We start from the raw sequence: 26,634 nt of genomic DNA, 5'->3' as shown, positions 1-26,634 counted from the left end.
GAGTGGAGGGCGGGATATAAATCCAATATCATCATCATCATCTTCAAGCTCTTTAGGCTGATTGAACCAGAAGGTGTCTTGAGAATCCCTGCTGCTCCATAATATAGCAATTTAAATCAATATATATACAGCCACATTTTCAGCCAAAGGATAAAAATATTGGAAACAAATCTGCCCATGCACATATTTCCATCTGACGGAATCCTCGATTCAGAACAACTCTGCTGTGGGGCTAGCTGTATGAGCCCTCTAGTGGCAAGAGGCTCTCTAGGATATTTCAATTTGGACTGCTTGGGAAGTCGGTACAAACACTTTTTACTTTATCATGCCATTAATACTTTTGTCACTATTTGTTGGTTTTAGACTCATGCAGATCACAGCATGGAGAGTCATTTGTTCTATTTTAAAGTATCTGATTCTATAAATATGGTTTCATGTACAAATGTATATCTTTTTGTAGCTGAACTGATACATATACATTAGAAACAACCACAAATAGACACAACTGAGGTGCCAGAAATAAAACCTTCCTTAAAATGGTTAAATCTATTCTACAGAGAGCCAGTTTGATGTAGTGGTTAAGAGTGGTGGACTCTAATCCGAAGAACTGGGTTTGATTCCCCACTCCTCCACATGCAGCTTCTGGGTGTTCATGGGTCAGTCACTGTTCTCTCAGAGCTGTTCTCAGCCCCACCTACCTCACAGGGCATTTGTTGTGTGGAAGGGAAGGAGACTGTAAGCCACTCTGAGACTCCAAGTGAAGGGTGGGGTATATATCCAATCTCTTCTCTCTACAGCCCAAGTTTCTCAGTTAATGAGGCTGAGTCCAAAGGTCAGTAATGACATTTACACTAGCAAAGTGACAGTGTTGTTGGGATGTTTGGGGGAGCAGGGGTCCCCTTCCTGCTGCAGATCCTCATTTGATCCTGGTGTAGTTCATGACCGTTCCCAGACTGCCAGAGGCAAAATACTCAAGTAGCTCAGTGGACTAAAGCTGGACAGTGGAGTAGGAAGTCCCATTTTATGACCTCACTATCAAGCTTCCTCTGAAGTACAGAGGTGCAAGAGAGTATCAGGCATGCTACAAATAGTGCTCTCACATTCACGTAGGTCAATTGTGAGGCATGGCCAATACTCAAGTAAAGTCTATACTTCCGAATCCTCTGTAATACTCAGGGGTTTTTCAGCAAAGACTGTTGAAGGTGTTACCAGAAGAGAAGAAAAATTTTAAAGTGCTTGAAAACCAACCTCCTGAAGACACCCTCGGGCTTCCATATGCCTTCCTCATTTCTGACTTTCATGTACGTTCCAAATAGTAGGCAGTACACCGTTCCAGCTATTCCAAAATAATCAGTCTGAAAAAAGAGAAAAAAAGGACAGCTGTAGAAAGCTTTACATTTTGGAGGGAGGAATGAAATATTCATCCTTCAAGTGTCATTTGGGCCTACAGAATCTTAAGTCCTTGTACAAAGCTTTTCAGTGTCAAATCTCAACAATGAGAAGTGAACTGTAAAAACCATATTTTTTCAATATAAAATTTTAAGTTTGCTGCCTCTCATGAGTGAACAGTAATAATGAATTATTTTGAATTAATGAATATGAATTATTTTCCAGAAGGTTAACATGGCCGTCACTAGGTGTGTCATCACAGCCACAAAAATATTCTGCTAATGACACAGTTTATACAAATTTATATAAAGACACAATCTTTGTAACCCCTTTATAACGTCTTTCCCCACACGTTCCCCAGAGGGTACTTAGATCTGGGATGAAAAATCTCTTAGCGATCCCCGGGCCGAGGGAGACTAGACTACAGTCCACCAGACAGCAGGCCTTCTTGACTGCTGCCCCCTATTGGTAGAATCAACTGCCGGAAGAAGCTAGGGCCTTGCGGGACCTCGCCCCATTCCGCAAGGCCTGTAAGACAACTCTATTCCAGCAGGCCTTTAATCTGACATCGAAGGACTGATACGGGGTGACTGAGATACATCGAATATAGACTGAATGCCATCTGAAGCGAGAAAACATCAGATACAATTAGCACCAGACTGTTTTAATTGTTCTTAACCATTTTAATTGTTTAACTTGTTTTATTGTTTAACTGTTAAATTGTTCTTATTCTGCTGGTTGTGAGCTGCTCTGAACCTGCTTCGGCGGGGAGGGCAGGATATAAATCCAATAAACCTTAAACCCACATGTTCAAGTACCTGGTAATTCCATGGCTTGCACATCAACATTTCAATACACTGAAATCCAGACGTTTCACACTTCCCTGTGAATACAGTTCCTTCAGGAAACAGGTTCATGTCTATACTTTGGCCAAAGTCAATGACTGCCAAGCCGTGAGACACGCTGTCAACATCACAGGTGTCATCATCCAAAAACCTATGTGGGTTGAAAAGGACTATTATCAAAAAGGGTAATGCAACATGGCAAGATTTTCTTTTTTTAAAAAAATGAAATACTTGCATTTCACCAAAAATAAAGTTGTCAGGTTTAATGTCACCATGAATTATTCCACATTTGTGAAGCTCTTCGACCATATGGAGAATTTTTATGGTAAAGTAGATGACCAGTGCTTGAGGCATCACTTTCTCTGGGAGCTTTCGATATATATTTATGGTGTTCTAAAAACAGTCGGGAAGAAATCAGTTAGATGTAATGCAGCCACTGACCAAACATATTAATATTTGTATTTTCCTATTAGACTCCCAATCTAGGATTAAGCCATTCAAAACAATGGCGCTTTCTGAGTAAATATGCATGAAATTCAGCTGCAGAAGCACAATCTATTAGAAGTTCTCTTGTACCTCCCCCACTAAAATCATGGAAGCTGTGTATGAGTATGATGTAAATGTCATTTAAAACAATTTTCACCCAGCTTAGTGTCCCAAAGTTGGCAAACAATAAAAACATTAAAACAAGACTAAAACAAACAGATATATACATATACACTATACAAAACAGAACACATGAACAAGAGGAAGAGTCAATAAGAATGAGGGAACCCCAGACAAAATGAAATAATAGAAGTAGATAGACAAATCTCCCTGGGAAGGGAATTACATGAGTTTGGAGCTATGATTGAGACGGTCCTTTCCCAGGTTGGCAAACATGTAGACTCAAATGACAGGGACACCCAAAGCTAGCCCTCCAATGATGACTGTAGGTTCATATGGAAGAAGGTAGTCTTTTTAGACCCAAACCACAAGTACTTCTATACTTACCAGCAAAGTTCCATAACTGTAAAGTTCTCCAACTAAAATACTTCCATTTCGGAAGAAATGAGCTGAATAGAACTGGATGAAAAGATGACGCAGGCTTGGCTTAAGCCTTTCTGTCAGTTGAGTTGCTATGTAGAATTCCCAGGGGCTTGCAGGCTTCTGTACCTACAAAACAAAAAGTTCAGTTTTGAACTTAGTGGGGAACAGTTCTGTTGTGTTCGCATTGCCACAGAGGTACTGGTTCTGCTGGGCATTCTGAACACTGCCTTTGGTTCTGCTGGATTTGTAAAAATTCTCCCCTTCAGTTTTCGCTGCAGAGATTCTCTTGTTTGTTTTTGGTTCTGTTTGGCTTGGCACGTTGGCTTGTGGTTCTACTGGGATTACTGGGTTTTGCAATGGACTTGCTGTTGGTTCTCAGTGATTGCTAATTGCAAGCGTGTTTTTTTCACCCTGGAAGCAGCTTGCAGTTTTTTTCTTTCCACTCCATAGGAAATAATGGCCATCAGCTGGGGGCACCCTCTTCAGCAGCCCATAAAATTGAACCCCTTAGTTCAATCCACAGTTTTGGTGTCTGTATCTTTAAAAAGAGTGCCCTCCCTCCAGGCAAATAATGGTCCCAAAAAATCTGGACCCCTCCAAACCCCCCCCCCCCCCGATCTGAATGCACATACCATATTGAAATTTGGTAAGACCAATATTTTTGGATCCAATAGAACCGAAACTGGGGGGGGGGGGGGGGGGGGAGATTTTTTTTTTTTGCACACCCCTATTTGGTACTATTCAAAGTGTTCTTTTACAATGGCATAGTATAGTTTTAGGGAAACTGCTCAAAGTTAGAACCAAGCTCACTTACTTTCAATATTACTTTCTGATTATTTCTTGTGTTGGCCATATCAAGGATAGAGGCTTGATACACATGCGCAAAAGCTCCTTCTCCAAGTAAACAGTCAATGTGGAAGGATGTGGATCCTGATGCAGTTTAGGAAGAAGAGGGGAAAAGTTATAGAACACAGCAAAAATTACCCATTTCAGAAAGGGGCAGGTGTTAACATTTCAGCCCTTTCAAAGTATTCTCAGAAAGAATGCCATTGAACACAGGTTAAATTGCTCCCAGCTGCTATGCTTTGGTTCAAATATAAGAAAGTGTTTTGTCAGACAGAATATGTTGGAAGTGGTAGCTAGCTACTTTGTGTGTTTTTTTAATCTCACAGTACATCTGGTCTACATGAGCAACAGAATGAAGTGGTAAAAGAGATTGCAGAAATTCAGATGGAGAGTAAGGATGGGGTAATTGTTTTAAACATTTCCCGTATAAAACTTGCTGCATTTTTAAAATAAAAAATTAGCACATCAAGGAGAAATGGCCCCTCTGATTTATTAGCTTTCTCATTTTGGGTTTTTTGTTGTTGTTCTGCTTGTTTTAATGTAGGAGGAACATTCCATATAGAGCAGGTGAAACTTTGCAAGTCATAGAGGTAAATAACCTGGTGAATAATACTTAATTCAACCAGTTTTAAAGGGACATTTTTCTCGTTAGCCGCCCTGAGCCTGCCTAGGCGGGGAGGGCGGGGTATAAATAAAAGTTTATTATTATTATTATTCTCTAGGCCAGTTAGCAACCACAATTCCATAATGATAGTCACTCCCCATTCTGAAGTAGTATAGTCCATTCTACTCTTTCATGCACCTTCCTGGATGGATACAGGTATCCAATATCATGTCTGATGGAATTTCTGGCTTATCTCCTGGATAGGTAACAAGGTAATCACAAACAACATAAAATCCATTCTTTACATGTTCAGTAATAAAATATGAATTATGAAACCCTATTCTAGCCAGGGCTGCATGTATTTAGTTCTTAAATAAGAATTCTGTGCCTAAACAAGCTATATTCTATGCAAGGAAAAACTATAGTCTATCTAAATTACCATAAAAAATGGCCAAACTTGCTCAATGTCTTCATCATAATTTATTATGCAATTTTTACTATTTTACCAGTCCTGACGTAGGGTAACAATGCTGAAGACCCATCAAGAGCCACTGAAAATGTGTGTCATCTTCCTTTCTGGCTTTTGAGACTGCAGCAAGCATTGGCTACATACTTTCAAATAGGTCACCACAGTAGTAATGGTTAGAAATTTGGCTTTATACTTATGCATCAGAAGTGATCCTTCAATGTTTTGAATTCTACTCCCCTTACTACATTCTGTATTCCTGAAGAAAGCGCACAGCCCTGATGATATTGTGTACCACCATGTAAATTGATATGCGCTAGGCCTTTACCGCAGACTGGGCATAACCCTCATCAAATTTACTTCAGAGAAACACAGTAAAAATGGTTCCAAACTTGCAGAAAACAAACAAGACCAATGTTGCACTTCAACTGCTCCCCCTCCCCCATGTACCTGGAACACATTTAATTAACCCAAACAGATCAATTTTCAGAATTTTCATCATTTGCATCACTCACCAAAACAAGTTCACAAAAACAAACTAAGCAAGCACTATCTTACCCAATCTGAGTTGACCCTTAAGCTTCAGAACTGGAAGGTTTGGTTCCCATTCAAAAGTATTCGAGTAAGCACTTATTGGCTTAGGCACCTCAGACAGAAGCTGGCGGATTAGGCCGTCATCCCAAGGATTTTCAATTACTTCACGCAAGAACAAATAGTAAGTCATAGACAAGAACCAGAAAAAAGATTTCACAAACATGCATTTCTAATTGTTGAAAAGTCAAGCTTAAAGAATGTTTGAAAATAGGCTAATGAGCTGATTCTCAGCGCATGATATGAATGGTCTCAAAAATTGGTTTCAGACTTTAAAAGCCAGAAACCAGTCTAGTAGACCTCCAAGCAGTGTGACAGAACGGTGCTGGACTCCTTAAAGCCAAATTCAGCCCTGAAATTTATTAGGTGACCTCAAACAAGTCACTTTCTCAGTCTTCCTCACAGAGTTGTTGAGAGGATAAACTGATGAGAGAAACACTATATAGGTTGCCTAGTGGTTGGCAATTTTAGCATTCAGCTCTAATCACCATCCTACCATATGAAAATATCCAGTTCTTGTGGGGATCTGGTGTTACACTAACCAGAGATTCCCAGCGTGGATAGCTCATGACATTTCCCTCAAGGAACAGGGGCTAGTAAGGGTTGCCATCACACGTGTCCTTGCAATTCTCTAAATGCCAGCCTCAATTTTTTTTTAAATCTGCCTGTTTCATAAAACAGTGGACACCCACCAGCATTTATTTTTACCTATTATTGTTGAGTCATCCATAACTGCCTAACTACCACATTGTTGTGTAGGAGGGCAAGGACAGACAGAGCAGAGGCTACCCTTGCTGGCTGGTTTCAAGAAAAGAATTCAGGGTGGTGGAGTGGGTAGCCTAGCCAGACTCTTCTCTTTACAGGGGTCTCAGAGCTGTTCCTCCCTCTCCCCTCATGGTCCCCTCTGATGTCTCAATGCTAAGTGCTTCAGCATTTTAGTGATACATTCTATGTAGCCCTACTGGAGTAATTCATTAAAATTATTCTGCAGTCCTGCAACACTTCACCTTTGTTCCATGTCACTTGGCAGGCATGTACTGGAACAGAGTTGAATGGTGTGGAGGCATATCTTGCAGCACAAACGAAGTCTCTTGTATCATTAGGATTGGGAGCCAGGGTTTTGTTGCAGTGGTTAGCCCACACAGTACAGTCACCAGTCAGGCACTCTGTTGGTGGACTTCCTTCCTAAAGAACATGCACAGAGACACACTCAAGTGATGACCATCTTTCTATTCAAAGCAGAAAGCAGAATTTCATGGGAGGGATTTAGAAGCCTAAAAGCAAATTTGAATTTCACCAATTCCATGGCTTGCAAAATTATTTCTCTCTGATGCAGGCCACGTGCATGGTTTAGATGCAAGGCCAAGCCACAGTTTGACAACTGGGAGCACAAATTATGAGACAGAAACAAAAAAAGGGGAGAGAGGCAAACGTCAAAGGAGTGCTAGGATTATTTGCTTTTTCACAAAGTGCTCTGAATTCACTAGAAGCAAATTCTTAAAAAACGAAGTCAGTAATATATTCTACCACAAGGATTATCAACACCATATGTCACAAGAAATGTTTTATTTTAAAAAAAAAAGCAATCTGGAAGGCCCTGGCCTCAACAGTAAAAGAATACCTCTCGCAACAACTGCAACAGAATGAGAAAAATCGCTCACTCTCATAACTCTGCCTGCACTGAAGACTACTTGATGAACAACAATTACAGATTAATTTCAACCCTGTTTTCATTGTCCTGCATTGGGAGACTGGCAAGCTCACTGAGTGAAGGAGGTGGGTGTGAAGCTCTCAAAGGAAGAGACCATGGAGGACTGCCTTTCCACCAGTTGTTTGGTGTCCCATATTGACCTGCATCCCGAACTGTCTTATAATTGAGTGGGGAACTCTCTACAAGTATCCCAACCGAAATATACACAGAAAAGCAGCAAAGAGAAACAGCACTATTCCTGAGAGAGCTGTGATATGTAAAGTGGCATTGAATAGCCATGCACTCTATCTTGATGGGCTAAGTGTGATAGCCTCTACCAATCTACAAGGATGGGTTGTGTGAGGACACTGACCAAGCCTTCTTGGAGTCTGAGAAACCAAAACAAAGTAGAGTTCCTAGCGGACCCAAAACCCAAGGAAAGTCACATTCAAGGAATATAAGAGGTGCACCAATGTCTGACATCAGAAACAAGTGTAAGGGAAACATTGTGCAACTTGAGGACTGAGACACAATCCCTGGTAGGGGATCCAAGTCAGGTCACTGGACATTCCAACCTTGTGAAGCTTCATGGAGTGGGCATTAGTTAGAACCTACAATGTCCTAATTCCACAGCTGCATACTAAAAACCCTATTCGAAGTGAAGCAACAGGGAAGTGCAAAATCAGGGGTTATACCTCCATTTTGTAACATCTTTAGAAAGCCAATATGGAAAAGAATTCTGGAATCAGTGATGTGTTCTCAGAAATGGCCTGAGGAAACTCTGGTAGTGGGCTGTTTACTTCATACTCTGCAGGTGGGCTTCCCAGAAGCATCTGGCAGAGTCTTTTTTGACAGCAGGTTGCTGGAGTTGACAGACCCTTGTCCTGATGCAGTAAATCTTTTCTTATGTCCTTCACTCATCCAACTTCAGAAGGACTGACAAGTGAACCCAGAGAATCTCCTGGGAAGAGCTGCATGTGTCCCTGCTCTACATTCAGTTCTGCCTCACTTGGAAGATTATGCAACCAGGTTTGCAGCATAATAGTGAAGAGGCATGAAGAAACAGCCCTAAGAGCAGCAGTCGCTCACCACACTTAGGATTTGATAAGTCTGCACTAATCTGGCTGATGAGAGCACTTTTTGGCCCACCCACACACCACCCAGTTTGCATAAGCCCTATCTAAACAATTGCTATACCTCAAATTTTATAATCTACAGATTACACAGATAGGGAAGCTGCCATATTCTGAGTCAAACTTTTTGGTTTGTCAAGGTCAGTGAGGTCTGAGTGGCAGTGGTTCTTCCAGGTCTCAAACAGAAGTCTTACATCACCCACAACCTGATCCTTCTAACTACAGACACTGGGGATGAACCTGAGACCTTCTGCATGCAAAGTAGGCACAACCACTGAACCACAGCACCTCCCCCAAAGTACAATACAAAGTCATTGAACTGTCTGGAATAAGTGCATTCCTGGGATGCAGCAGCGTGACCCAATGAAATCCTCGCTAATTAAGGAAATGTCTGTCAAGGACTACAGGTAGTGTTCATTGCTGCCAGTCTCTCAAAAACAGGGCTGTACTGACGAGAATTAATTAGAAGACTGTCTCATTTACAACATTGTTGATTCACACTTCCATTATAGAGGCCCTTGACTTACTCCTGGTTTGGTGGCACATTCTGTGAGACGTTCTCTTAAGACCTTGACTTCTGTTGGCTTTGGGGGTGGCTGGAGGACCCTAGAAGAAGAGTGTTTTAATTCAGAGACCTTCAGATTAGATTATTTATGAAGAAGTCTATGGATTCAAGGTGGAAACCTAGCTTGCAAAGTATATAACAACATTCAGAAGAGAAACAAATAGAAAGTTTCATGGAGACTGTGAGTAAGGACCAAAAATCCTCTAATAGGATAATCAGTCTTTAGTTCTTAATTTTTCTTTAAACCGCAGAAGTGGACAATGTTGGATTCCACTCAGATCAAGCCTTCTGTCACTCACTTCCCAAGTCCCACTACGTCTTCCCCATCATAACTAAAAAATTGTCCCTGCTCTATCATTTATTTGGTTCCACTCTAATCTGCAAGTAGTGCTTCAAGGAGATTTTTTTAAACAGAGGTGAACACATTATGTGAGGATGGAGGGAAGTGGTAGAGAGTTCCTTTTCTTTGAAAATTTTGTATTGAAAATATCTCATTCCTCCTTCAGGGAGCACAGAGCAAGTTATATGGAGCTCACAGCAGTCTCTAACATAGACATTGACCAGGAAGAAACCTGCTTAATTTCAACAAGGTAGCATTATCACATGCCTTTCAGGCTATTCCCTGTGTTCCAGCCACAGTGATGCCCAACGGAGAGATGCTCATACTGTGAAAAACAGAGGAGGCAAGCATGTATCTGTGTGTAGAAAGGCTTCAAGACTAAGCTTAGGAAGCAGTCTGCTGGACATTGCTGGCAATGCGAAGCCCAAGAAAAGAAGGATTGCACCCAGGGTTTTTTTTTTTGAGCAGGAACACACAGGAACACAGTTCCAGCTGGCTTGGTGTCAGGGGGCATGGCCTAATATGCAAATAAGTTCCTGCTGTGCTTTTTCTACAAAAAAGGCCTTGATTGCACCCTTCCCTCACCCCTTGATGTGCTCCATTACTCCCTTCATCTTGCTTCCTACACTATTCCAAAGCTGAAGAAGTCCAAATCTTATCACAAGAAGGCCACTTAATATGATACCATCCAGTTATTCCTAGAAAGAAAGTCTTTTATTGCTTTGACTTACTCTGCATTCTCATCTTCAAAGACTGTGAAAGTGGGCCCTGCAGCAGGAGCAGGGGGTGGCAGACTCTCAATCTTGCATGTCCCTAAAAAAGAAAAAGAAGAAGAAAGATTTGCTTTGGCTTTTCCAAAGGAAGCATAAGTAAGGCAGAAGGAATGCTTTTAACGAAAAACTGCATATTTTTATTAACTAAAGGTCTCAGAGAACTCTCACAGTTGGGATGAAGACCTGGTTAGTACTTCAAGGAAGAAGAGAGAGGTTATGACTGAAAAGACTTTAGATTCTTATTCATTTGGATTCAGCCTTCTAGAACATGATAACCGCAAGTAGATGTGTTGCCTCACCAGTACTGAGCCCAAGGGGACCTGCATTTTCTAACAATATCTCCACAAGCAAATAACCCTTTGTGATGAGTAACCCAGAGCAAGTCAGTTTTCTCCTAGCCAAACAAGCAAAGTCTCTGGCCTAGTTCTCAGTGAGATAGTAAAGCTGTGTCTGAGCTCTACCACTTCAGATTGCAGGTGGAAGGTCACAGGATGAAATGTACTACCACAGTGAAGCACTCCAACATGTTAAAAAGCAATTTTAAAAATTAGCACATCAAGGAGGTGAACGTAAAACCCTACTCCCTGACACTTGATTTCTTATAATCTTATTTTTGTACATGGTGGAACATTTAGTCACATCAGTCTCTACCTGCAGCCTGAAGTGATCCATGCCAGATAGCTCTAGGAGTACTTAGGCCCCAATGTCCTTGTGTTGCGTTACATCTCCAGTATTAACTTGGACCTTGAAAAGTAGAAAGTTTGTGTTGGAAGTTTCTTATTTGTACAATAACCAACCTCTGTCAAGTGTGCATTTCCTCTCAAAGGAGGCTCACTACAACCTAATCAGTTCTCTCCCCTTTTTCTTTAAAGTGTATTGTATAACCAAAGGCTAAATCACTGAGAACAGAGAGGCTGCAGCTAGGAAGAAAAACTATAAATTACTTTTGTAGGCAGCTTATTTTCAGTCTCTGCCTGAGGTTTATTTATTAATTACTTATTAAGTCTAATTTTTAAGCCGCCCTCCCCTGAAAAACAGGGCTCAAGGCAGTGTACAACAGTGATAAAAATTTACAGTGATAAAAAGTTAAAACAATACATAAAATACATTTAAACAGCAACCTAATATACATTTAACGTAAAATACACTTAACATTTTCCAGATGTGCCTGTGCTAACTTTAACGACTCAACAGGAAGGAAGGCATTTTGTATATTCTCAAGAAGTTATTTCATTTGTCCTTGAGCTCAACCTTAGCACTGACAACAGCTTCTACAGGTGAATGCTAGCAAGTCTAACTAAAGGTAATCCCTGTGCCTAGGGGAAATGTCCTTTTACATACTACTGACTCCAAAACAGTTTCTGTTCCTTTCACTGCCCTAGCAAGTCATTTAGAAGGCAGAAGTGGTGGAAAGTCTGTCTTGTTTCACAATTCAACCAGGAGTGCTTTGACACCTACAGTCCAAGAAGCAAAATAACCCTTTATTTTTAAAAAGCATTTTCTTCTCTTCTTCCATTGCAAAGCCATCACTAGGCATGCTTATTTCTCAAAGTTAAACCATCCTAAGGAATTAAACACACACAGCATTGCTCAGGACCTCTGACTCTACCGAAAGCATACTCAATAAAGCACAAATTCACTTCTCCAGATCTTGGCATTTAAAGACCATCCTTCCCCCCTCCAAACCCCCCCCCCCAACAAAACCCTTACAACATGTGAGGGAAGTCACATAATCAATCAATCAATCAACTTGACATCAGTCAATCAACTAGTCATACCTTGACTTCTACAATAGGATTCAAATTCATCCTCCTCTGTTTCAGAAACCATAGTGGAATCTTTAGATGAAGGTGCGTGAAACTCATCCATAATGAAACCTAGTTAGACCATGTAAGAAAAGAGTATTCAGTGGTCATGCATAACAGCTAGCCCCACATTTATATCAAGAAGGACGCAGCTTTTCATGAGGCACAACAGAATCGTTGACCATATTCTTCACTAAGAGAAGATCAGTGGCAGAGCACACACTTTGCATGCAGAAAGTCCAAGTTCAACCCTTCCTCCTTCAGTTCAAAAAGGTCTGTCATGATCCTGGACCTAGAGAGGCCTACAGGCTCCAAAGAGGACTGCCTAGGAGTTATTACAGAAAGCCTTTATTTTCCAGGGTCCCTTTTGTCCCTCTGATTGGGTGGCAAGGTTTTGGAGGGAAACTAGCTGTCAAGCAATGTTTTATCTTACTATGACTGTCTATGTTTATCAGAATATAACTAACCCTAACCCTAAAACAAAGCTGTTACTAACCCTAAAACAAAGCTGAGGCACATCAAAGTAGAGAATTAGCTGGCGCCTCTTTCACTTTTACTAACAAATGCAGGAATGTGCCTTTGAAGATAAAGCCTCCAGGGACAATTTCCCAGGCAGAGCCTGGACCCAGGAAGAGTAACCACAGAGGAGATAAAGAAGGGAACCGTGTGAACTTTCACACGTGAATACAGAAATGTTTAGTGATTGTAGCAATGTTTAGGGAACCTTTGATGTGCCACCTTTAAGTATGCATTCTACTGTTACTCTGTATCAGTTCCAATTCTTGGCTCAATAGAAGCACATGGATTATCAATTAAACCATATTTTGTTTCAACTCAAGGCCACAGTCCGTTGCCAACTTCTGGTGAGAGTTTTGTAAGCTAACAGGCACGGAACAAGGGCTAAGCTCTGCATATCACCCCCAGACGGACGGACAGACGGAACGAGTGAATGCCCTTCTAGAACAATATTTACGGTGCTGTTAACTACCAGCAGTCCAACTGGGTGGAGTTACTGCCATTTGCTGAATATGGGTACAATAACAGCCTCCACAGCTCCACCAAAACAACACCGTTTAAAATTGTAAATGGCTATGAGGGAAAACCCTTCCCACTGTCACCCAGCAACAGTGGAGCCCAACCCCCCACTTCTTGCCAGCAGTGGGGGGAAACGTTGGGAAAAGGATGGGCTGTAATCCAAGACAACCTGGAAATGGTAAAAAGGTAATGGTAATGGTAAAAAGGAAAATGGTAAAAACACACTTTGACAAAAAGCACTCTCCGGAGTGGGAATTCAAAGTGGGAGAGATAGTATTTTTATCCACCAAGAACTTACCATTGCCACAAACATCCAAAAAGCTAGCCTACAAATACTTGGGGCCGTTCAAGATAAAACGGGTGATCAATAAAGTAACAGTGGAGTTACAGCTGCCTAAACTGTTTAGTAAAATTCACCGTTTTCCATTGCAGCCTTCTTCGGAAAGATCCGGGGGCTACGAGCTTACATCCCCACCCTCCAGAACCCAAACCTATTCAATTGAAGGGTCAGAGTCACCATGAGGTCCAGGAGGTGTTGGATGCCAAAAAGAAGAGGGGGGTACTATATTACTTAGTCCATTGGAAATATTTTCCCCCCAGCTGTGATGAATGGGTAAAATCCTCCGACCTTAGGGCCCCCCTCCTTCTCAAAAGATTTTACCTACTGCACCCAGACAAACCCCAAGCAGGAGCTTAGGGGGGGCAGTATGTCAAGCAATGTTTTATCTTACTATGACTGTCTATGTTTATCAGAATATAACTGCCATACTGTAACTGTTACTAACCCTAAAACAAAGCTGAGGCACATCAAAGTAGAGAATTAGCCGGCGCCTCTTTTGCTTTTACTAACAAATGCAGGAATGTGCCTTTGAAGATAAAGCCCCCAGGGACAATTTCCCAGGCAGAGCCTGGACCCAGGAAGAGTAACCACAGAGGTGATAAAGAAGGGAACCGTGTGAACTTTCAGGTGTGAATACAGAAATGTTTAGTGATTGTAGCAATGTTTAGGAAACCTTTGATGTGCCACCTTTAAGTATGCATTCTACTGTTACTTTGTATCAGTTCCAATTCTTGGCTCAATAGAAGCACCTTTAAGTGTGCATTCTACTGTTACTTTGTATCAGTTCCAATTCTTGGCTCAATAGAAGCACATGGATTATCAATAAAACCATACTTTGTTTCAACTCAAGGACTGGTTACTTTGAGATCTGCTTGCTTGACACTAGCCCAGAGAGGGGTGGGACTTGGGAGGAAAACATAAAGGGGCCAAGTACAGACAGGGTGTTCTTTCCTGAAGAGGCTGCAGGCAGGGAGTTCTTTGAGAGGTTGCAGACAGAGGAGTGCTCTCTCAAACAGGCAGTAAGAAGAGATCCCTCACCCAAGGGAGGTGGTGAGTTTTGGTATTAGAGCAGGGAATGTCTTGCTAAATGCACCAGGGCTTCTGTTTATTTGCACCCACCTTTAGTGTATATATATATATTTCACTGTTTTTACCCACATTATTTGAGCACTGTAAGTAATTGTTGTTGTGGTTATCCTGCCTGGGTCCTCATGTCTTCCTGGTCACAGTTAAGAGGTATTTACTAATAAAAAAGAAAAGGGTGGTTGGGTGCTCAGGGACCTCCCATGCTGACCCTTACCAGAGTGGTGGCAGCCAGTAGAAGGCTCTCCTAGGCCCTGCTGTGTAAAAGAGTCTCTGATTGAAGATCACTATCAGAGACTCTGGAAAGCTGTTGCCAATTGAGGCAGACAACACTGGCCTAGATAAACTCAATACAAAGCGTTTTCATGTGTATTTCTCTCAAGCAGAAACCACACAAACACCATTTTCTCCCATTAACATTCAACTAAGTTAAGTGGAAGGCTGGCTTAGGTTGTAAATCTGTAGCCCATTTCAACAGAGAGTCTGAATTTTGAAAAGAAACCACATACTTACCCAAGGCTTCTTTAGTGTGAACAGTAGGAGATGGCTGTACTAATGGAGCAGTTTGCATCGTTGCTGATGTATTTGGGGTGGCTTGTTGATTACTAAGTAAAATAGAAGCGTTTCGGCTACCTGATACTGAACCAATAAGAAAAGCAGTAAGAATGTGACAGCAAGGTATATGGTTTCAATTTTTTGATTCTGTTCTATGCGCACATTCCATTACTATGCATAACTATCACAAAAGATACACAAGAGTTGCACAATGAAATGCCAACAATATTTTATTTTTTATATAAAGATTTACAACCCACTTTTTGATGAGAGGCCTCAAAGGAGCTAAAAAATTAATATTTAAGCTGCAATTTTCAGTAGCTGCTAACTCAAAATTAGTATTGGGGTATTTCTATTGGTATTTTTCAGCATTCCAAAAGTTTATGGGTTTTCTCAGGAAAACAAACAAAAATTTCTTTTCCTGAAAAAAATCCCAGGTATCTTCAGGAATTACTGGTAGATCAGAAAACAGAGGAGCTCTCAGCTTTGTTGGGCTTCTACTGCAGTGCCTTTACAGTTAACAGCCTCTTGATCAAGACAGCCTGATGATCAAGATCAGCTGTGCCAGAGGGAGCAGACTGTTCCCACCAGCTCAGTTTGGGGCTGGCTTCTCATGCGGTTCGGTTTAAACTGGGCTGTAGGAGAAGCTGTCCCAGTCAGGATCTGCATGCCTCAGGCGGATCCTGGAACTGGCTTCTCCCACAGAGCAGTCTAAACCAGGCTTCAGGAGAAGCCGAGTCAGCCCCAGAACTGGGCGGCTTTTAAAAAAAATCTGGTATTTTTCTTCTCTGGTCTATTGGACTTGAAACAGTTTCAATCAATCAATTTATTTCTTATGGTCTATGACCAGCACAGACCATTATACACACTGCTCAGAATTTTAAAAGTTGTCCATCAGTTAAATGGGATATAAAAACAAATTAAAATAGACAGTTACAAGTTAGATGAGTAATTTTAAGAAACTAAAGTATTACATAAAATATCTTTGTGAACTTTACAGGCAGCAGCAAAAAACCTTGAAACAATTTGGAACAATTTGGGATTTCTGAAAAATCCCAGATCTGAATACCATACCAGTATTTTTTGGAAACATCAAACTTTTTCGGGTTTAATAAACCTGAACAAAAAAAAAATACTGAATTTTTAAAAATTGCACATTCCTAATTAGCATACATCCCACTAAAGAACAGAAGCATCTAATCCCAAGGAAACATACAAATTATTGCATTAACTGAGAACATAAGAATGTAAGAGAAGCCATGTTGGATCAGGCCAATGGCCCATCCAGTCCAACACTCTGTGTCACACAGTGGCCAAAAAATGTATATATTGAAGCTGGCTATGCTTGTAGCCGCCACCACCTCCTGTGGCAGTGAATTCCACATGTTAATCACCCTTTGGGTGAAGAAGTACCTCCTTTTATCCGTTCTAATCCAACTGCTCAGCAATTTCATTGAATGCCCACGAGTTCTTGTATTATAAGGTTTCAGGCAGATTGTGTTTAGTCAACTGATGGCACACAATCTAGACACAAACTCCACAGGTGTGTTTTGTTTGGTATCTTTGCAAGCTTTTAAAAGTTCTGAGGTTTTGACTTATAAATCCTGAATGGCCTAGGTCAGAATTCCATAAACAATTACTATTGTATGAACTTCACCACGTGATCAGGTAGAGGTCTGAAGGCAAGGCTTCATGTTTCACCTCTATTAGAGGTAAAGTAAATGATTACTAAAAGCAGCCCCCAACGAGGGGCCATGTCTCAATGACAGAACGGATGCTTTGCACACAAGAGGTCCCAGGTTCACTATCTGGCATTTTCAGCTACAGAATCTCAGACTACAGATGTTGAAAAGTAGATGCTCTCTCTGCTTGAGATCCTGGAGAGCCACTGCCTATACAAGTAGACAATATTGAGCGAGACAAATATTCTGACTCTATATAAGGCAGCTTCCACTAGAGCTCTGCTTGTCCCAGTTACAGAGCATCATCTTAAAGGCTTCACTGGCCCCTTTTATCGTTCTGGAAACAGGCAAAAGCTGCTTTTCTCCCAAAAGCTCTGGTTTTATTGGAGGAGAATGAAAAGAAGGGCTACAAATAGCTTCTTTCTATTCTCTGCTACATTTAATTAATGTTACAATTGTCCATGTATTTCTTTAAAAATATTTTGTTGCATAAGTTTCTTGGTAACTTTTATGGCAAAAGTAACAAAATGTAAGAATTTTAATTCTGTTAAAGCTGTTTTAAGCTGCAGAGTGTTGTACTTCTTGAGCTAAGAGCTTCTAGCCTTAAAGCTGTGAGACAGCCTGATTTGACTATCGCATGAATTTGTTTTTAGAAGATTATTACAATTACTTTTTAATTACTTTTGCTATAACATTTTATATTGCACAGCAGTGCCTTAAAGACCAATAAGGAACAAAAAAGGTAAGTTAGAAACCAAGTAAAGGCCCAGTTGCTAAAAACACATATGTTCAATATTTAGAGGGCTGTGATCACGCACACTAAATAACACACTTTTAATCTACTTTCCAACTGGATTTTGCCAGTGCACACAGTAAAATCCAGTTGGAAAGGGCATTGAAAGTGCATTATTTAGTGTGTGTGATCACAGCTTGGCTCTGACCATTTGTCTATACCTGTATTTTTTGGACCAAAATAGGAAGGTGTACAATATTAATATCATTCAGCACGTATGCATGTGAATATGGCACAAGGCTAGCCTCTAGGAGGACTCAAGCACTCTCCCACCTTGTGTACATTGATTCTTATTCTTATTAGAAAAGTTGGTCCTACATCAATTTGTTCACTGTTTTATTATTGTGTCTTGTGTTTATATGTACTAATATTGCTGGCATTGAAGAAAGCCTATCTGGGCCAAAACATGGCATGATGCAATAGTTCCCACTTGCATATATGGTATTTTTTATTCTGTAACGAGGCTACAGTTGGGCCCATAAATGTTTTTAACCATTTGATAAATATATGTGTGTGTTTTTGATTACATTTAGGATATATATGTTTTTAACAATTAGCCCTGTACTTGCTTTCTTACTTCTTTAGTTCTTGATACATTTTAGAGGGTTAAGTCCCCCCCTTCATTCCTGGTACCTTAAAGAACAATGCATTCTAGCTAGTGTTGCCAACCTCCAGGTTGAGCCTGGAGTTCTCTAAGAACTACAACTGATCAGCAGATGATAACGATTCCTTCCCCTGGGGGAAATGGCAGCATTGGAGGGAAGAACCAATGCCCCTGCATCCCCACTGAGCTCCCTCCTGTCCCCAAATTCCTCCCACTGCCAGAATCTTTGCAAGCTGCAGTTGGCAACCTTGATTTCAAGCAGGCAATTGTGTTAGTCTTTCAGGGTGTCCCCAGCCATCTGGTTGTCTTTCAGTAAAGTTGCCCACCTTCCACTTTCAAAGTTTGGCATATTATTGGTGAGAACAAGGGTTGCCAGTTTTGGAATGGAGATTTTGGGTGGTGGTAGTATAGCCTTAGGCCACACCCTACCTTACATTCCTGACTCTCGTCTCTGCTTTTAGCCACAACTGATCTTTTTTCCCTTCATGATTTGCTTCCACCTATCATGAGGCCTGCACCTACCACAAGGCCTGTAGCAAAGCACCAGCATTGCCTTTTGCCTGCTTGTGAGCACCTGCACTGCCACCACCCACTCACTCGATAAGAGGTTGTATGTTCCCCATACATGTCTGCTCTGCTTACCAGCCCAGGTGAGTGATGGTGTGGCTGGTGCTGCGCTAGTGCCACTTTGCCATCTCCTGGCAGCCTCCCAGTGGCTGGGTCCACATGCAGGACAAGGCGAGCCCCCAGCATACCCAATGGCTCCCCGCAACACTGCCTGGGCAACTAGGTAATCCTATCTAGGAAGTGAATCCTTGTCTCGATAGGAAGACAACTGCTGTTTTGAGGTAAGCCCCCGGGCCTCCACACTTTGGTCACATTGTTTTTGCCTCTCCTCTCCTGTCTTTCTTTTTGGAGTTTGCATGTTCATACAGTATGTTATATGCAGACCCAACTCCTTCATATGTGAGAAACTCTTCAGAGTGATGGAGACCACTTTATTATTGAGTCTGATAACTGGTAATCCCTAGATTGTGGCCTCTGAGGTTACAGGATCCTGGCGCTAATACATGTGCGGGGGCTCAGAAACTCTTATAAAGATAGCAGGACAGCTGATTAATTACCATTTCCCATTTCCACAGAACACGGCAGCTTCTGTTCAGAAGCATTCAGTTGCCTGCAAGGAAAAAAGAGCACTGAAGTTCTCCAGCATCAGGTCCATTCAAAAGAAAACATTCTTACAGGACTTAAAAGGGATGCCAAAATCTGAATAAATATTCTAATGCAGAAGTAGACAGCCCTTCTTTAATTCCAGTGCTAAACAACATGCAAACAATTACCTTGAAGACTACTGGATTTATTACCATTCCGGAGGGCCTGCAAGACACAGCTATTCTGCCAAGCTTTTGGCTGAGGCAAGTGGACATCCTCACTGCACTGCTTACACTATCTATTTGTCCTCCCCTACAATGATGTATTAATTTACCATCTTGACTATTAGATTTCGGGCCAACATCTGTGATATCTATCTTTTGATCTGTAAAATGTGCCCGCACCACCTATGCTGTATTTTATCTTGTCGTTCTTGTTTTGATTGTTTTATTATTTTATTGTTGAGTTTTTAACAGTTAGTTATTATGTCTGTAATCTCCCCTGAGCCCATTATGGGAAAGAGTGGAATATAAATCTGCTAAATAAATATGTGAGAAAGCAGAAGAGGCAGGGGAGAAGAGTAATGGCCGGATGTACTGCAAATGCTGCATACAGATATTTTCTTTTTTACGCATGGGAATAAGGGACTAAATAAAATTAACCCACCCTGAGCCTGTCCTATGGGAAGGGCGGGCTAAAAATCGAATTAAATAAATAAAACAACTTTTAAAATGTCAGCACGACGTATCCATAGTTTGCACACTTAAGAATACAACTGCATTACAGAAAATACCATCAATATGGCTTCTGCTCATAAAAGATTATTTGTGAGCAGGGTCTTAGCAGGGCATCAGGACATCAGTGGGAGAGCTTCACTCTCAGAATAACTGTTCCAGATTAGAGGTGTGCATTTGGATCTACCCTTATCAGTATTTTTCAGCTATATTTCAGCATTCCAAATGTTTTTTTGAAAACCAGGGGAAAAAATCCAGAGAAAATCCCGGATATACCGTATTTTACGGACCATAAGGCGCTCCGGACCATAGGACGCACCTTCCTCCTGGGGGGCGATCCGCTGCCTCCACCTCCGGTCCCGGCGCTTCCCCCGCGCCTGCCTGCCTGGCTCAAGCTTCTTCCAGCAAGCGCTGGGATCGCACCACACTGCCCCCACCACAAACCCAGCGCTTTGCAAGCGCCGGCTGCGGAGAGGGCAGCGTGCTTCCTCCCTGCCTGTCTGCCTGGCTCCAGCTCTGACGCTTACAGCAAGCGCCGGGATCGCTCCCTCTGCCCTCCGATCCCGGCACTTGCTGAAAGCATCAGAGCTGGAGCCAGGCAGACAGGCACGGAGGAAGCACCCGCCCCCTCTGCAAACACAGCGCTTTGCGAGCGCCGGCTGTGGAGAGGGCAGCCTCCTTCCTCCGTGCCTGTCTGCCTGGCTCCAGCTCTGATGCTTACAGCAAGCACCGGGATCGCAGGGCAGAGGGAGCGATCCTGGGATCGGAGGGCAGAGGGAGCGATCCTTTCTTTCCTCTCCAGTATCTAAGAGGAGAGCACTTCAGAAGATTGAAAGAGCCAGATGTTTGACGCGGCAGAATTTCCAGGGGCTATAAAGCCCCTGTAAATTCTGGAGCATCAAACCACATCCCCCCCTCCCTTTCCTCTACAGTATCTAAGAGGAGAGCAGTTCAGAAGACTGGAAGAGCCAGAAGTCTGACGCGCCAGTACCGTATTTCCAGGCTATCAGGCAAGGAGGAAGCACGCTGCCCCCTCTGCAGCCGGCGCTCGCGAAGTGCTGGGTTTGCGGAGGGGGAGGGTGCTTGCCTAACAGCCTGGCTGAGCTCTGATTCTTACAGCAAGTGCTGGGATCGGAGGGCGGAGGGAGCGATCCTGGCGCTTGCTGTAAGCATCCAAGATCGAGCTAGGCTATCAGGCAAGGAGGAGGCACGCTGCCCCCTCTGCAGCCGGCGCTCGCGAAGCGCTGGGTTTGCGGAGGGGGAGGGTGCTTGCCTGACAGCCTGGCTGAGCTCTGATTCTTACAGCAAGCACTGGGATCGGAGGGCGGAGGGAGCAATACTGGTGCTTGCTGTAAGCATCGGAGCTCCAGCTAGGCTATCAGGCAAGGAGGAAGCACGCTGCCCCCTCTGCAGCCAGCGCTCGCAAAGCGCTGGGTTTGCGGAGGGGGAGGGTGCTTGCCTGACAGCTTGGCTGAGCTCTGATTCTTACAGCAAGCACTGGGATCGGAGGGCGGAGGGAGCGATCCTGGCGCTTGCTGTAAGCATCAGAGATTGAGCTAGGCTATCAGGCAAGGAGGAGGCACGCTGCCCCCTCTGCAGCCGGCGCTCGCGAAGCGCTGGGTTTGCAGAGGGGGAGGGTGCTTGCCTGACAGCCTGGCTGAGCTCTGATTCTTACAGCAAGCGCTGGGATCGGAGGGCGGAGGGAGCGATCCTGGCGCTTGCTGTAAGCATCAGAGACCGAGCTAGGCTATCAGGCAAGGAGGAAGCACACTGCCCCCTCTGCAGCCGGCGCTTGTGAAGCGCTGGGTTTGCGGAGGGGGAGGGTGCTTGCCTTACAGCTTGGCTGAGCTCTGATTCTTACAGCAAGCGCTGGGATCGGAGGGTGGAGGGAGGGGCCACGTGGAGCGATCTCAGCGCCTGCTGAAAGAAGCTGGAGCCAGGCAGGCAGGTGCGGGGAAGCGCTGGGATCAGAGGTGGAGACAGCGGATCGCCCCCCCCCCCAGGAAGGTACCTTCGCTCCATAAGACGCACACACTCCCCCCCACACTTTTTTTTGGGGGGGGGGAAGTGCGTCTTATGGTCCGAAAAATACGGTATTTAGGAATTGCTAGCAGATACAAAAACAATGAAGTTACAGGTGTAGATCGTTCCCGCCTCTCAGTTGTTCATCAGGCTTCTACTGCAGTCCCTTTAAAGTTTAAAGGGACTGCAGAAGACAGCCTAAGGATCAGCTGTGTCAGGGGAGCAGATTGTGCCTACTAGCTCAGATTGTGCTGTGAAATGGGGAGCAATCGGCCAGCTGCAGCCCAGTAGATCCTGAGGCCAACTTCTTTTACAGTGCAGAAGATGATATTAGATTTATATCCTACCCTATATTCTGAATCTCAGAGTGGTCACAATCTCCTTTACCTTCTCTGCCTCCCCACGACAGGCACCCTATGAGGTGGGTGGAGCTGAAAGAGCTCTTACAGCAGCTGCCCTTTCAAGGACAACTCCTGCGAGTGCTATGGCTGACCCAAGGTCATTCCAGCAGCTGCAAGTGGAGAAGTGGGGAATCAAAGCACTACAACAAACTGGCTCTCCAGATTGTGGCCTCCACAATCTGTGGTTTAAACCGCACTGCAGGAAAAGCCAAGCCAGCCCCAGGATCAGTTTGACTTTTTTTTAATGGTATTTTTTCCCTCTGGTCTATTGGACCTCAAAATATTCAGGATTTCAAAAATAAAAATCCTGGATTCAAATACCATACTGGTATTAGGATCTGGAATTTTTCAGAAATACCAAAATTTTCAAGTCCAAGAGACCTAAACTGAAAAATACCAATTTAAAAAAATTGCACACCCCTATTCCAGATTCTAATTTTAAACAACTGTTGCAGGGTGGAGAGAATCCCACCTCAGGATCCTGCTGATCACCAGCTTGCCCCTCCACTTTGCACCCATAACACGAGCCCAGCCCATCTCTCCTATGTTAAGCAAAATAATCTAATATGCTATCCTTATTATCTGGACTCTGGAAGCCCCTTCCAACTCTATGATTCTATATTGAGCAGCCAACAAAGGGATTGCCTTGCCCTTGTTCTAGTATGATATTTAGTAATCATCCCACTCAAAGCACAAGCTTGCAAATTTATTTGGTTCACATAACATTAGCAGTATAACGGACTATACTGTGTAAGGGATTTTCCCCCTAACATTTTAAAACTAGCACTGTGGTATCACATGGTAACCGATGGAAATGCCACCTGAGACTCAGAAGAAAAGATGACCAGATACAAGGATGAGAGAGTGTAGAAATTCCTTATACGAAGCTTCAGCAATATATCTCAACTGCCATACAAAGCATGAGAAGGATGTTATTAGGCCAACATTGTTACTGAACTCCATTATCACTAAAGACTGATATGTTTTAGTGAAGCTAATGCATCTATAATTTAACATTTAGATGTTGCTGATGAAACCCAGCATATAACCAGTGTGCTACAAAGATAGCCCTGTTCACCCATGCTTTTAGCACATATAGTCTAAGTGTAGTACCACTGCATCTCCTATCAGGTATGTCTTCAGTAAGACATGGGGTTTGAAGTATTCCATGCTAAGGGTTAACAATAAAAGAACTGGGACTATGTGTGTGGAACACAGACTTCTTATGGATATCATATACCTGAAGTGTGTGCCCATTGAGTGGTGTATGCATATTATAGGTGGTTTTACTGCTTATGTGGATTGCCAAAAGGTGTCAGTACAGTTAAAGAAAAAAGTCAACTGGAGCAGGAGATGAAACTCCTAGTTCTTTTACTTACTGCTCAACATGGCGGTAGTCATGGGAAATGGCAGAACGTTTCTGAGGAGGTTGCACAACATCTTCTGTATCGACCTGAAGTCTATGCAGTCTTCTCTCACATTCCTCAAGATCGATCTTGGATTTGGAAGAATCCTTTTCAGCCATGGTGACTGACATAGACCCCTGCCGTTTCTGGAAGTTTTCAGTAGGCTGCGGAGCTGAAGCCACAGCTCCTGAAATCTCTGTGGCTGTGCTGAAAGGCCTTGATGAACTCCAATGCCCTGACCCCAGGGTCAAAGAATGCTGTAGACATCCAGCTGGGGAAGGTGCAGCCCACTCTGGCAGACCTGGAGCTGCACCTGGGCAACCCTTTCCAAATGCAAAGGGGGTAAAAAAATCTTTTTTTGGCAAAACCAGCTTTGCAATTGCATTACAGCTATTTACAACTTCAAAAATGGGTAGGTTTTGATATTTCACCATAAGTTTTAACAATTAAAAGACGATGTACGTAATACCTTACAGGCATTTCAACAAGTCAGCATATTGGGTTTAAACCAGAGGTGTTGACCTCATTTGTTATGAGGGCCAAATCTAACATAAATGGGACTTTGTTGGGCCAGACCACCAGGGAAAAACATAAAATGGCTGGGCATTGCAAGCCTGCACAACCTCTCTGAAACAAATACCTGCCTTCCCTTCCAGCTGGGGCTCTGGCAGCCAGTGCACTGACAAGAGGTGGGGTGTCTGGAATTAACTGTAAAGCACAGGCACCATTCCAGCCACAGAGCACAGATTCTGTTCCCAGGAACTGTCATCCCAGTCCCAGAATGCTTCTGCTACTCTCAAGGGCTGTCATTCCACTCCCAGAGCACTGAGCCAATCCCCAGGGGAAAGAGGGAGGGCTTGCACCAGAGACACTCTCCAAAAAACGCTCCCAAGAAGCCAACTAATAATAAACACAGGAGGGGAGGTGGCAGCACCAAGATTAAAAGGTGCACATTTGCCTGGCCAGGAGAGAGACTTCTCTCCCTCTCACTCAAGGCTTCACCCACCCACCACGAAGAGCCATTGCTCCCCCATGCCAAGCAACTTTTGTCGACCTAGCACTGATTGGAGTAGCTGATTTTTATATGGCCTGCTTGTTCTAAACAACGAGGCTGTATTTGATTTTTAATTTTGTTCTTTACTGCACTAAATTTTAAGTTACAGCGTGAGCCGCTTTAAACTAAGCAACAAATGAAATAAAAGGAGAAAACTATTAAAAAGTAAAGTGTTTCCATTGTATCGCTTGCATCAACACTTCAATAGGAGATTCAGGGAGCAATCCTAACTCTATTAATAAGTTAATACCATGTTCTTCAATGGGGATTACTCCCAGGGAAGAAGAAGAAGAAGATATTGGATTTATATCCCGCCCTCCACTCCGAAGAGTCTCAGAGCGGCTCACAATCTCCTTTACCTTCCTCCCCCACAACAGACACCCTGTGAGGTGGGTGGGGCTGGAGAGGGCTCTCACAGCAGCTGCCCTTTCAAGGACAACCTCTGCCAGAGCTATGACTGACCCAAGGCCATTCCAGCTGGTGCAAGTGGAGGAGTGGGGAATCAAACCCGGTTCTCCCAGATAAGAGTCTGCACACTTAACCACTACACCAAACTGGCATCTTTAGGATTGTTGACTCAGCCTTCTATCCTTCCGAGGTTGATAAAATGAGTACCCAGCTTGCTGGGGGGAAAGTGTAGATGACTGGAGAAGGCAATGGCAAAACCACCCCGTAAAAAGTCTGCCGCGAAAACGTTGTGAAAACGTCACCCCAGAGTCGGAAACAACTGGTGCTTGCACAGGGGACCTTTCCTTTCCTTTTCCATTTTAAATTTGCATCCCCTCCTATCCTGATATACCTCATGTAAACCTCAGGTATATAAATGTACCTCAGGACTCAATATGCAAATTCAGATAGTATCCCTTACTGACAAATTTGCATGCAGAAGTTCTCAGATTCAACAGAGCAGCCAGTTAAAGGAATAATAAAAGTCCTTAGGAAGCAGCTGCCAGTCAGAGTACACAGTCCTTGAATGAAGTGATCCAGGGACTTGACTCAGTAAAAGATAGCTTCATACATTTGTTAAAAAATACCTCTCCCCCGCCAAAGCAATAACTTGTACAAACCATAAAAATCCCATTTAACTTGGATTCTGGAATAGCCACTTAAATGTTGTTAAGCTGCCCTGAGCCTGCTTCGGCGGGGAATAAATCAAATCAAATAAAAATAAATAAAAATATGCATGGATGGCATTCTTAGAACACTTGTGCTTAACATGATACAGGAGGAAAAGTAGCTTCTAAAGAAACTAACTTTGACCTTACAAATTATAAACAAGACCTCTAAGCTAAGTTAATCACTACAACACCACCACCTGAGTGCTCACATTGACATAAAGGAATTCCATATCACATTCCAATATGCAGTGCTATAAACATACCACTGTGGTGCTTAGCAAGGACTGGTGAGTGGATGGCCCTTGCAAAGTGTTCTGGGATAAGGATGATGTCTGAGAGAGAAGAAACAGTTTCTGTTGCAACGTCTGCAGCTCAAGAAGATCATTCTCCTTCTTTTTCATGAATTCTTTGTCTTCATCCTCTGTATGTGTAAAAAAAAAATTACTGCATAGAATGTAGGAATGTTTCTTGTGGTCCCAATCCCACCCTACAGTTCACTTAGCTATTGTTAAAAGCTAGTAACACACAATGATCTCGGTTCGCCTCAGTTTGTTGCCATTTCTGCAACAGGACAGCCTG

At 43.0% G+C, this 26,634-nt stretch overlaps 1 protein-coding gene across 1 annotated transcript in view; it reads right to left on the bottom strand.

The window, feature by feature from the left end:
• Positions 1-26,634, bottom strand: part of BUB1 (BUB1 mitotic checkpoint serine/threonine kinase) — a 45,442-nt gene that overhangs the window by 1,500 nt on the left and 17,308 nt on the right. The window contains exons 9-22 of the mRNA XM_060248326.1: positions 26,319-26,476; positions 23,857-24,206; positions 19,293-19,345; positions 15,048-15,173; positions 12,050-12,148; positions 10,230-10,311; positions 9,121-9,199; positions 6,778-6,955; positions 5,738-5,875; positions 4,078-4,193; positions 3,228-3,389; positions 2,470-2,627; positions 2,208-2,385; positions 1,249-1,355 (exon numbers count right to left, since the gene is read on the bottom strand). Coding sequence (XP_060104309.1) covers positions 1,249-1,355; positions 2,208-2,385; positions 2,470-2,627; positions 3,228-3,389; positions 4,078-4,193; positions 5,738-5,875; positions 6,778-6,955; positions 9,121-9,199; positions 10,230-10,311; positions 12,050-12,148; positions 15,048-15,173; positions 19,293-19,345; positions 23,857-24,206; positions 26,319-26,476 — 1,984 coding nt within the window. The remainder of the gene's footprint in view (positions 1-1,248; positions 1,356-2,207; positions 2,386-2,469; positions 2,628-3,227; positions 3,390-4,077; positions 4,194-5,737; positions 5,876-6,777; positions 6,956-9,120; positions 9,200-10,229; positions 10,312-12,049; positions 12,149-15,047; positions 15,174-19,292; positions 19,346-23,856; positions 24,207-26,318; positions 26,477-26,634) is intronic.

The sequence above is a fragment of the Heteronotia binoei genome, chromosome 1 (assembly GCF_032191835.1).
Source record: "Heteronotia binoei isolate CCM8104 ecotype False Entrance Well chromosome 1, APGP_CSIRO_Hbin_v1, whole genome shotgun sequence".
Taxonomy (NCBI): domain Eukaryota; kingdom Metazoa; phylum Chordata; class Lepidosauria; order Squamata; family Gekkonidae; genus Heteronotia; species Heteronotia binoei.
This window is presented reverse-complemented; position numbering and strand designations above follow the sequence as displayed.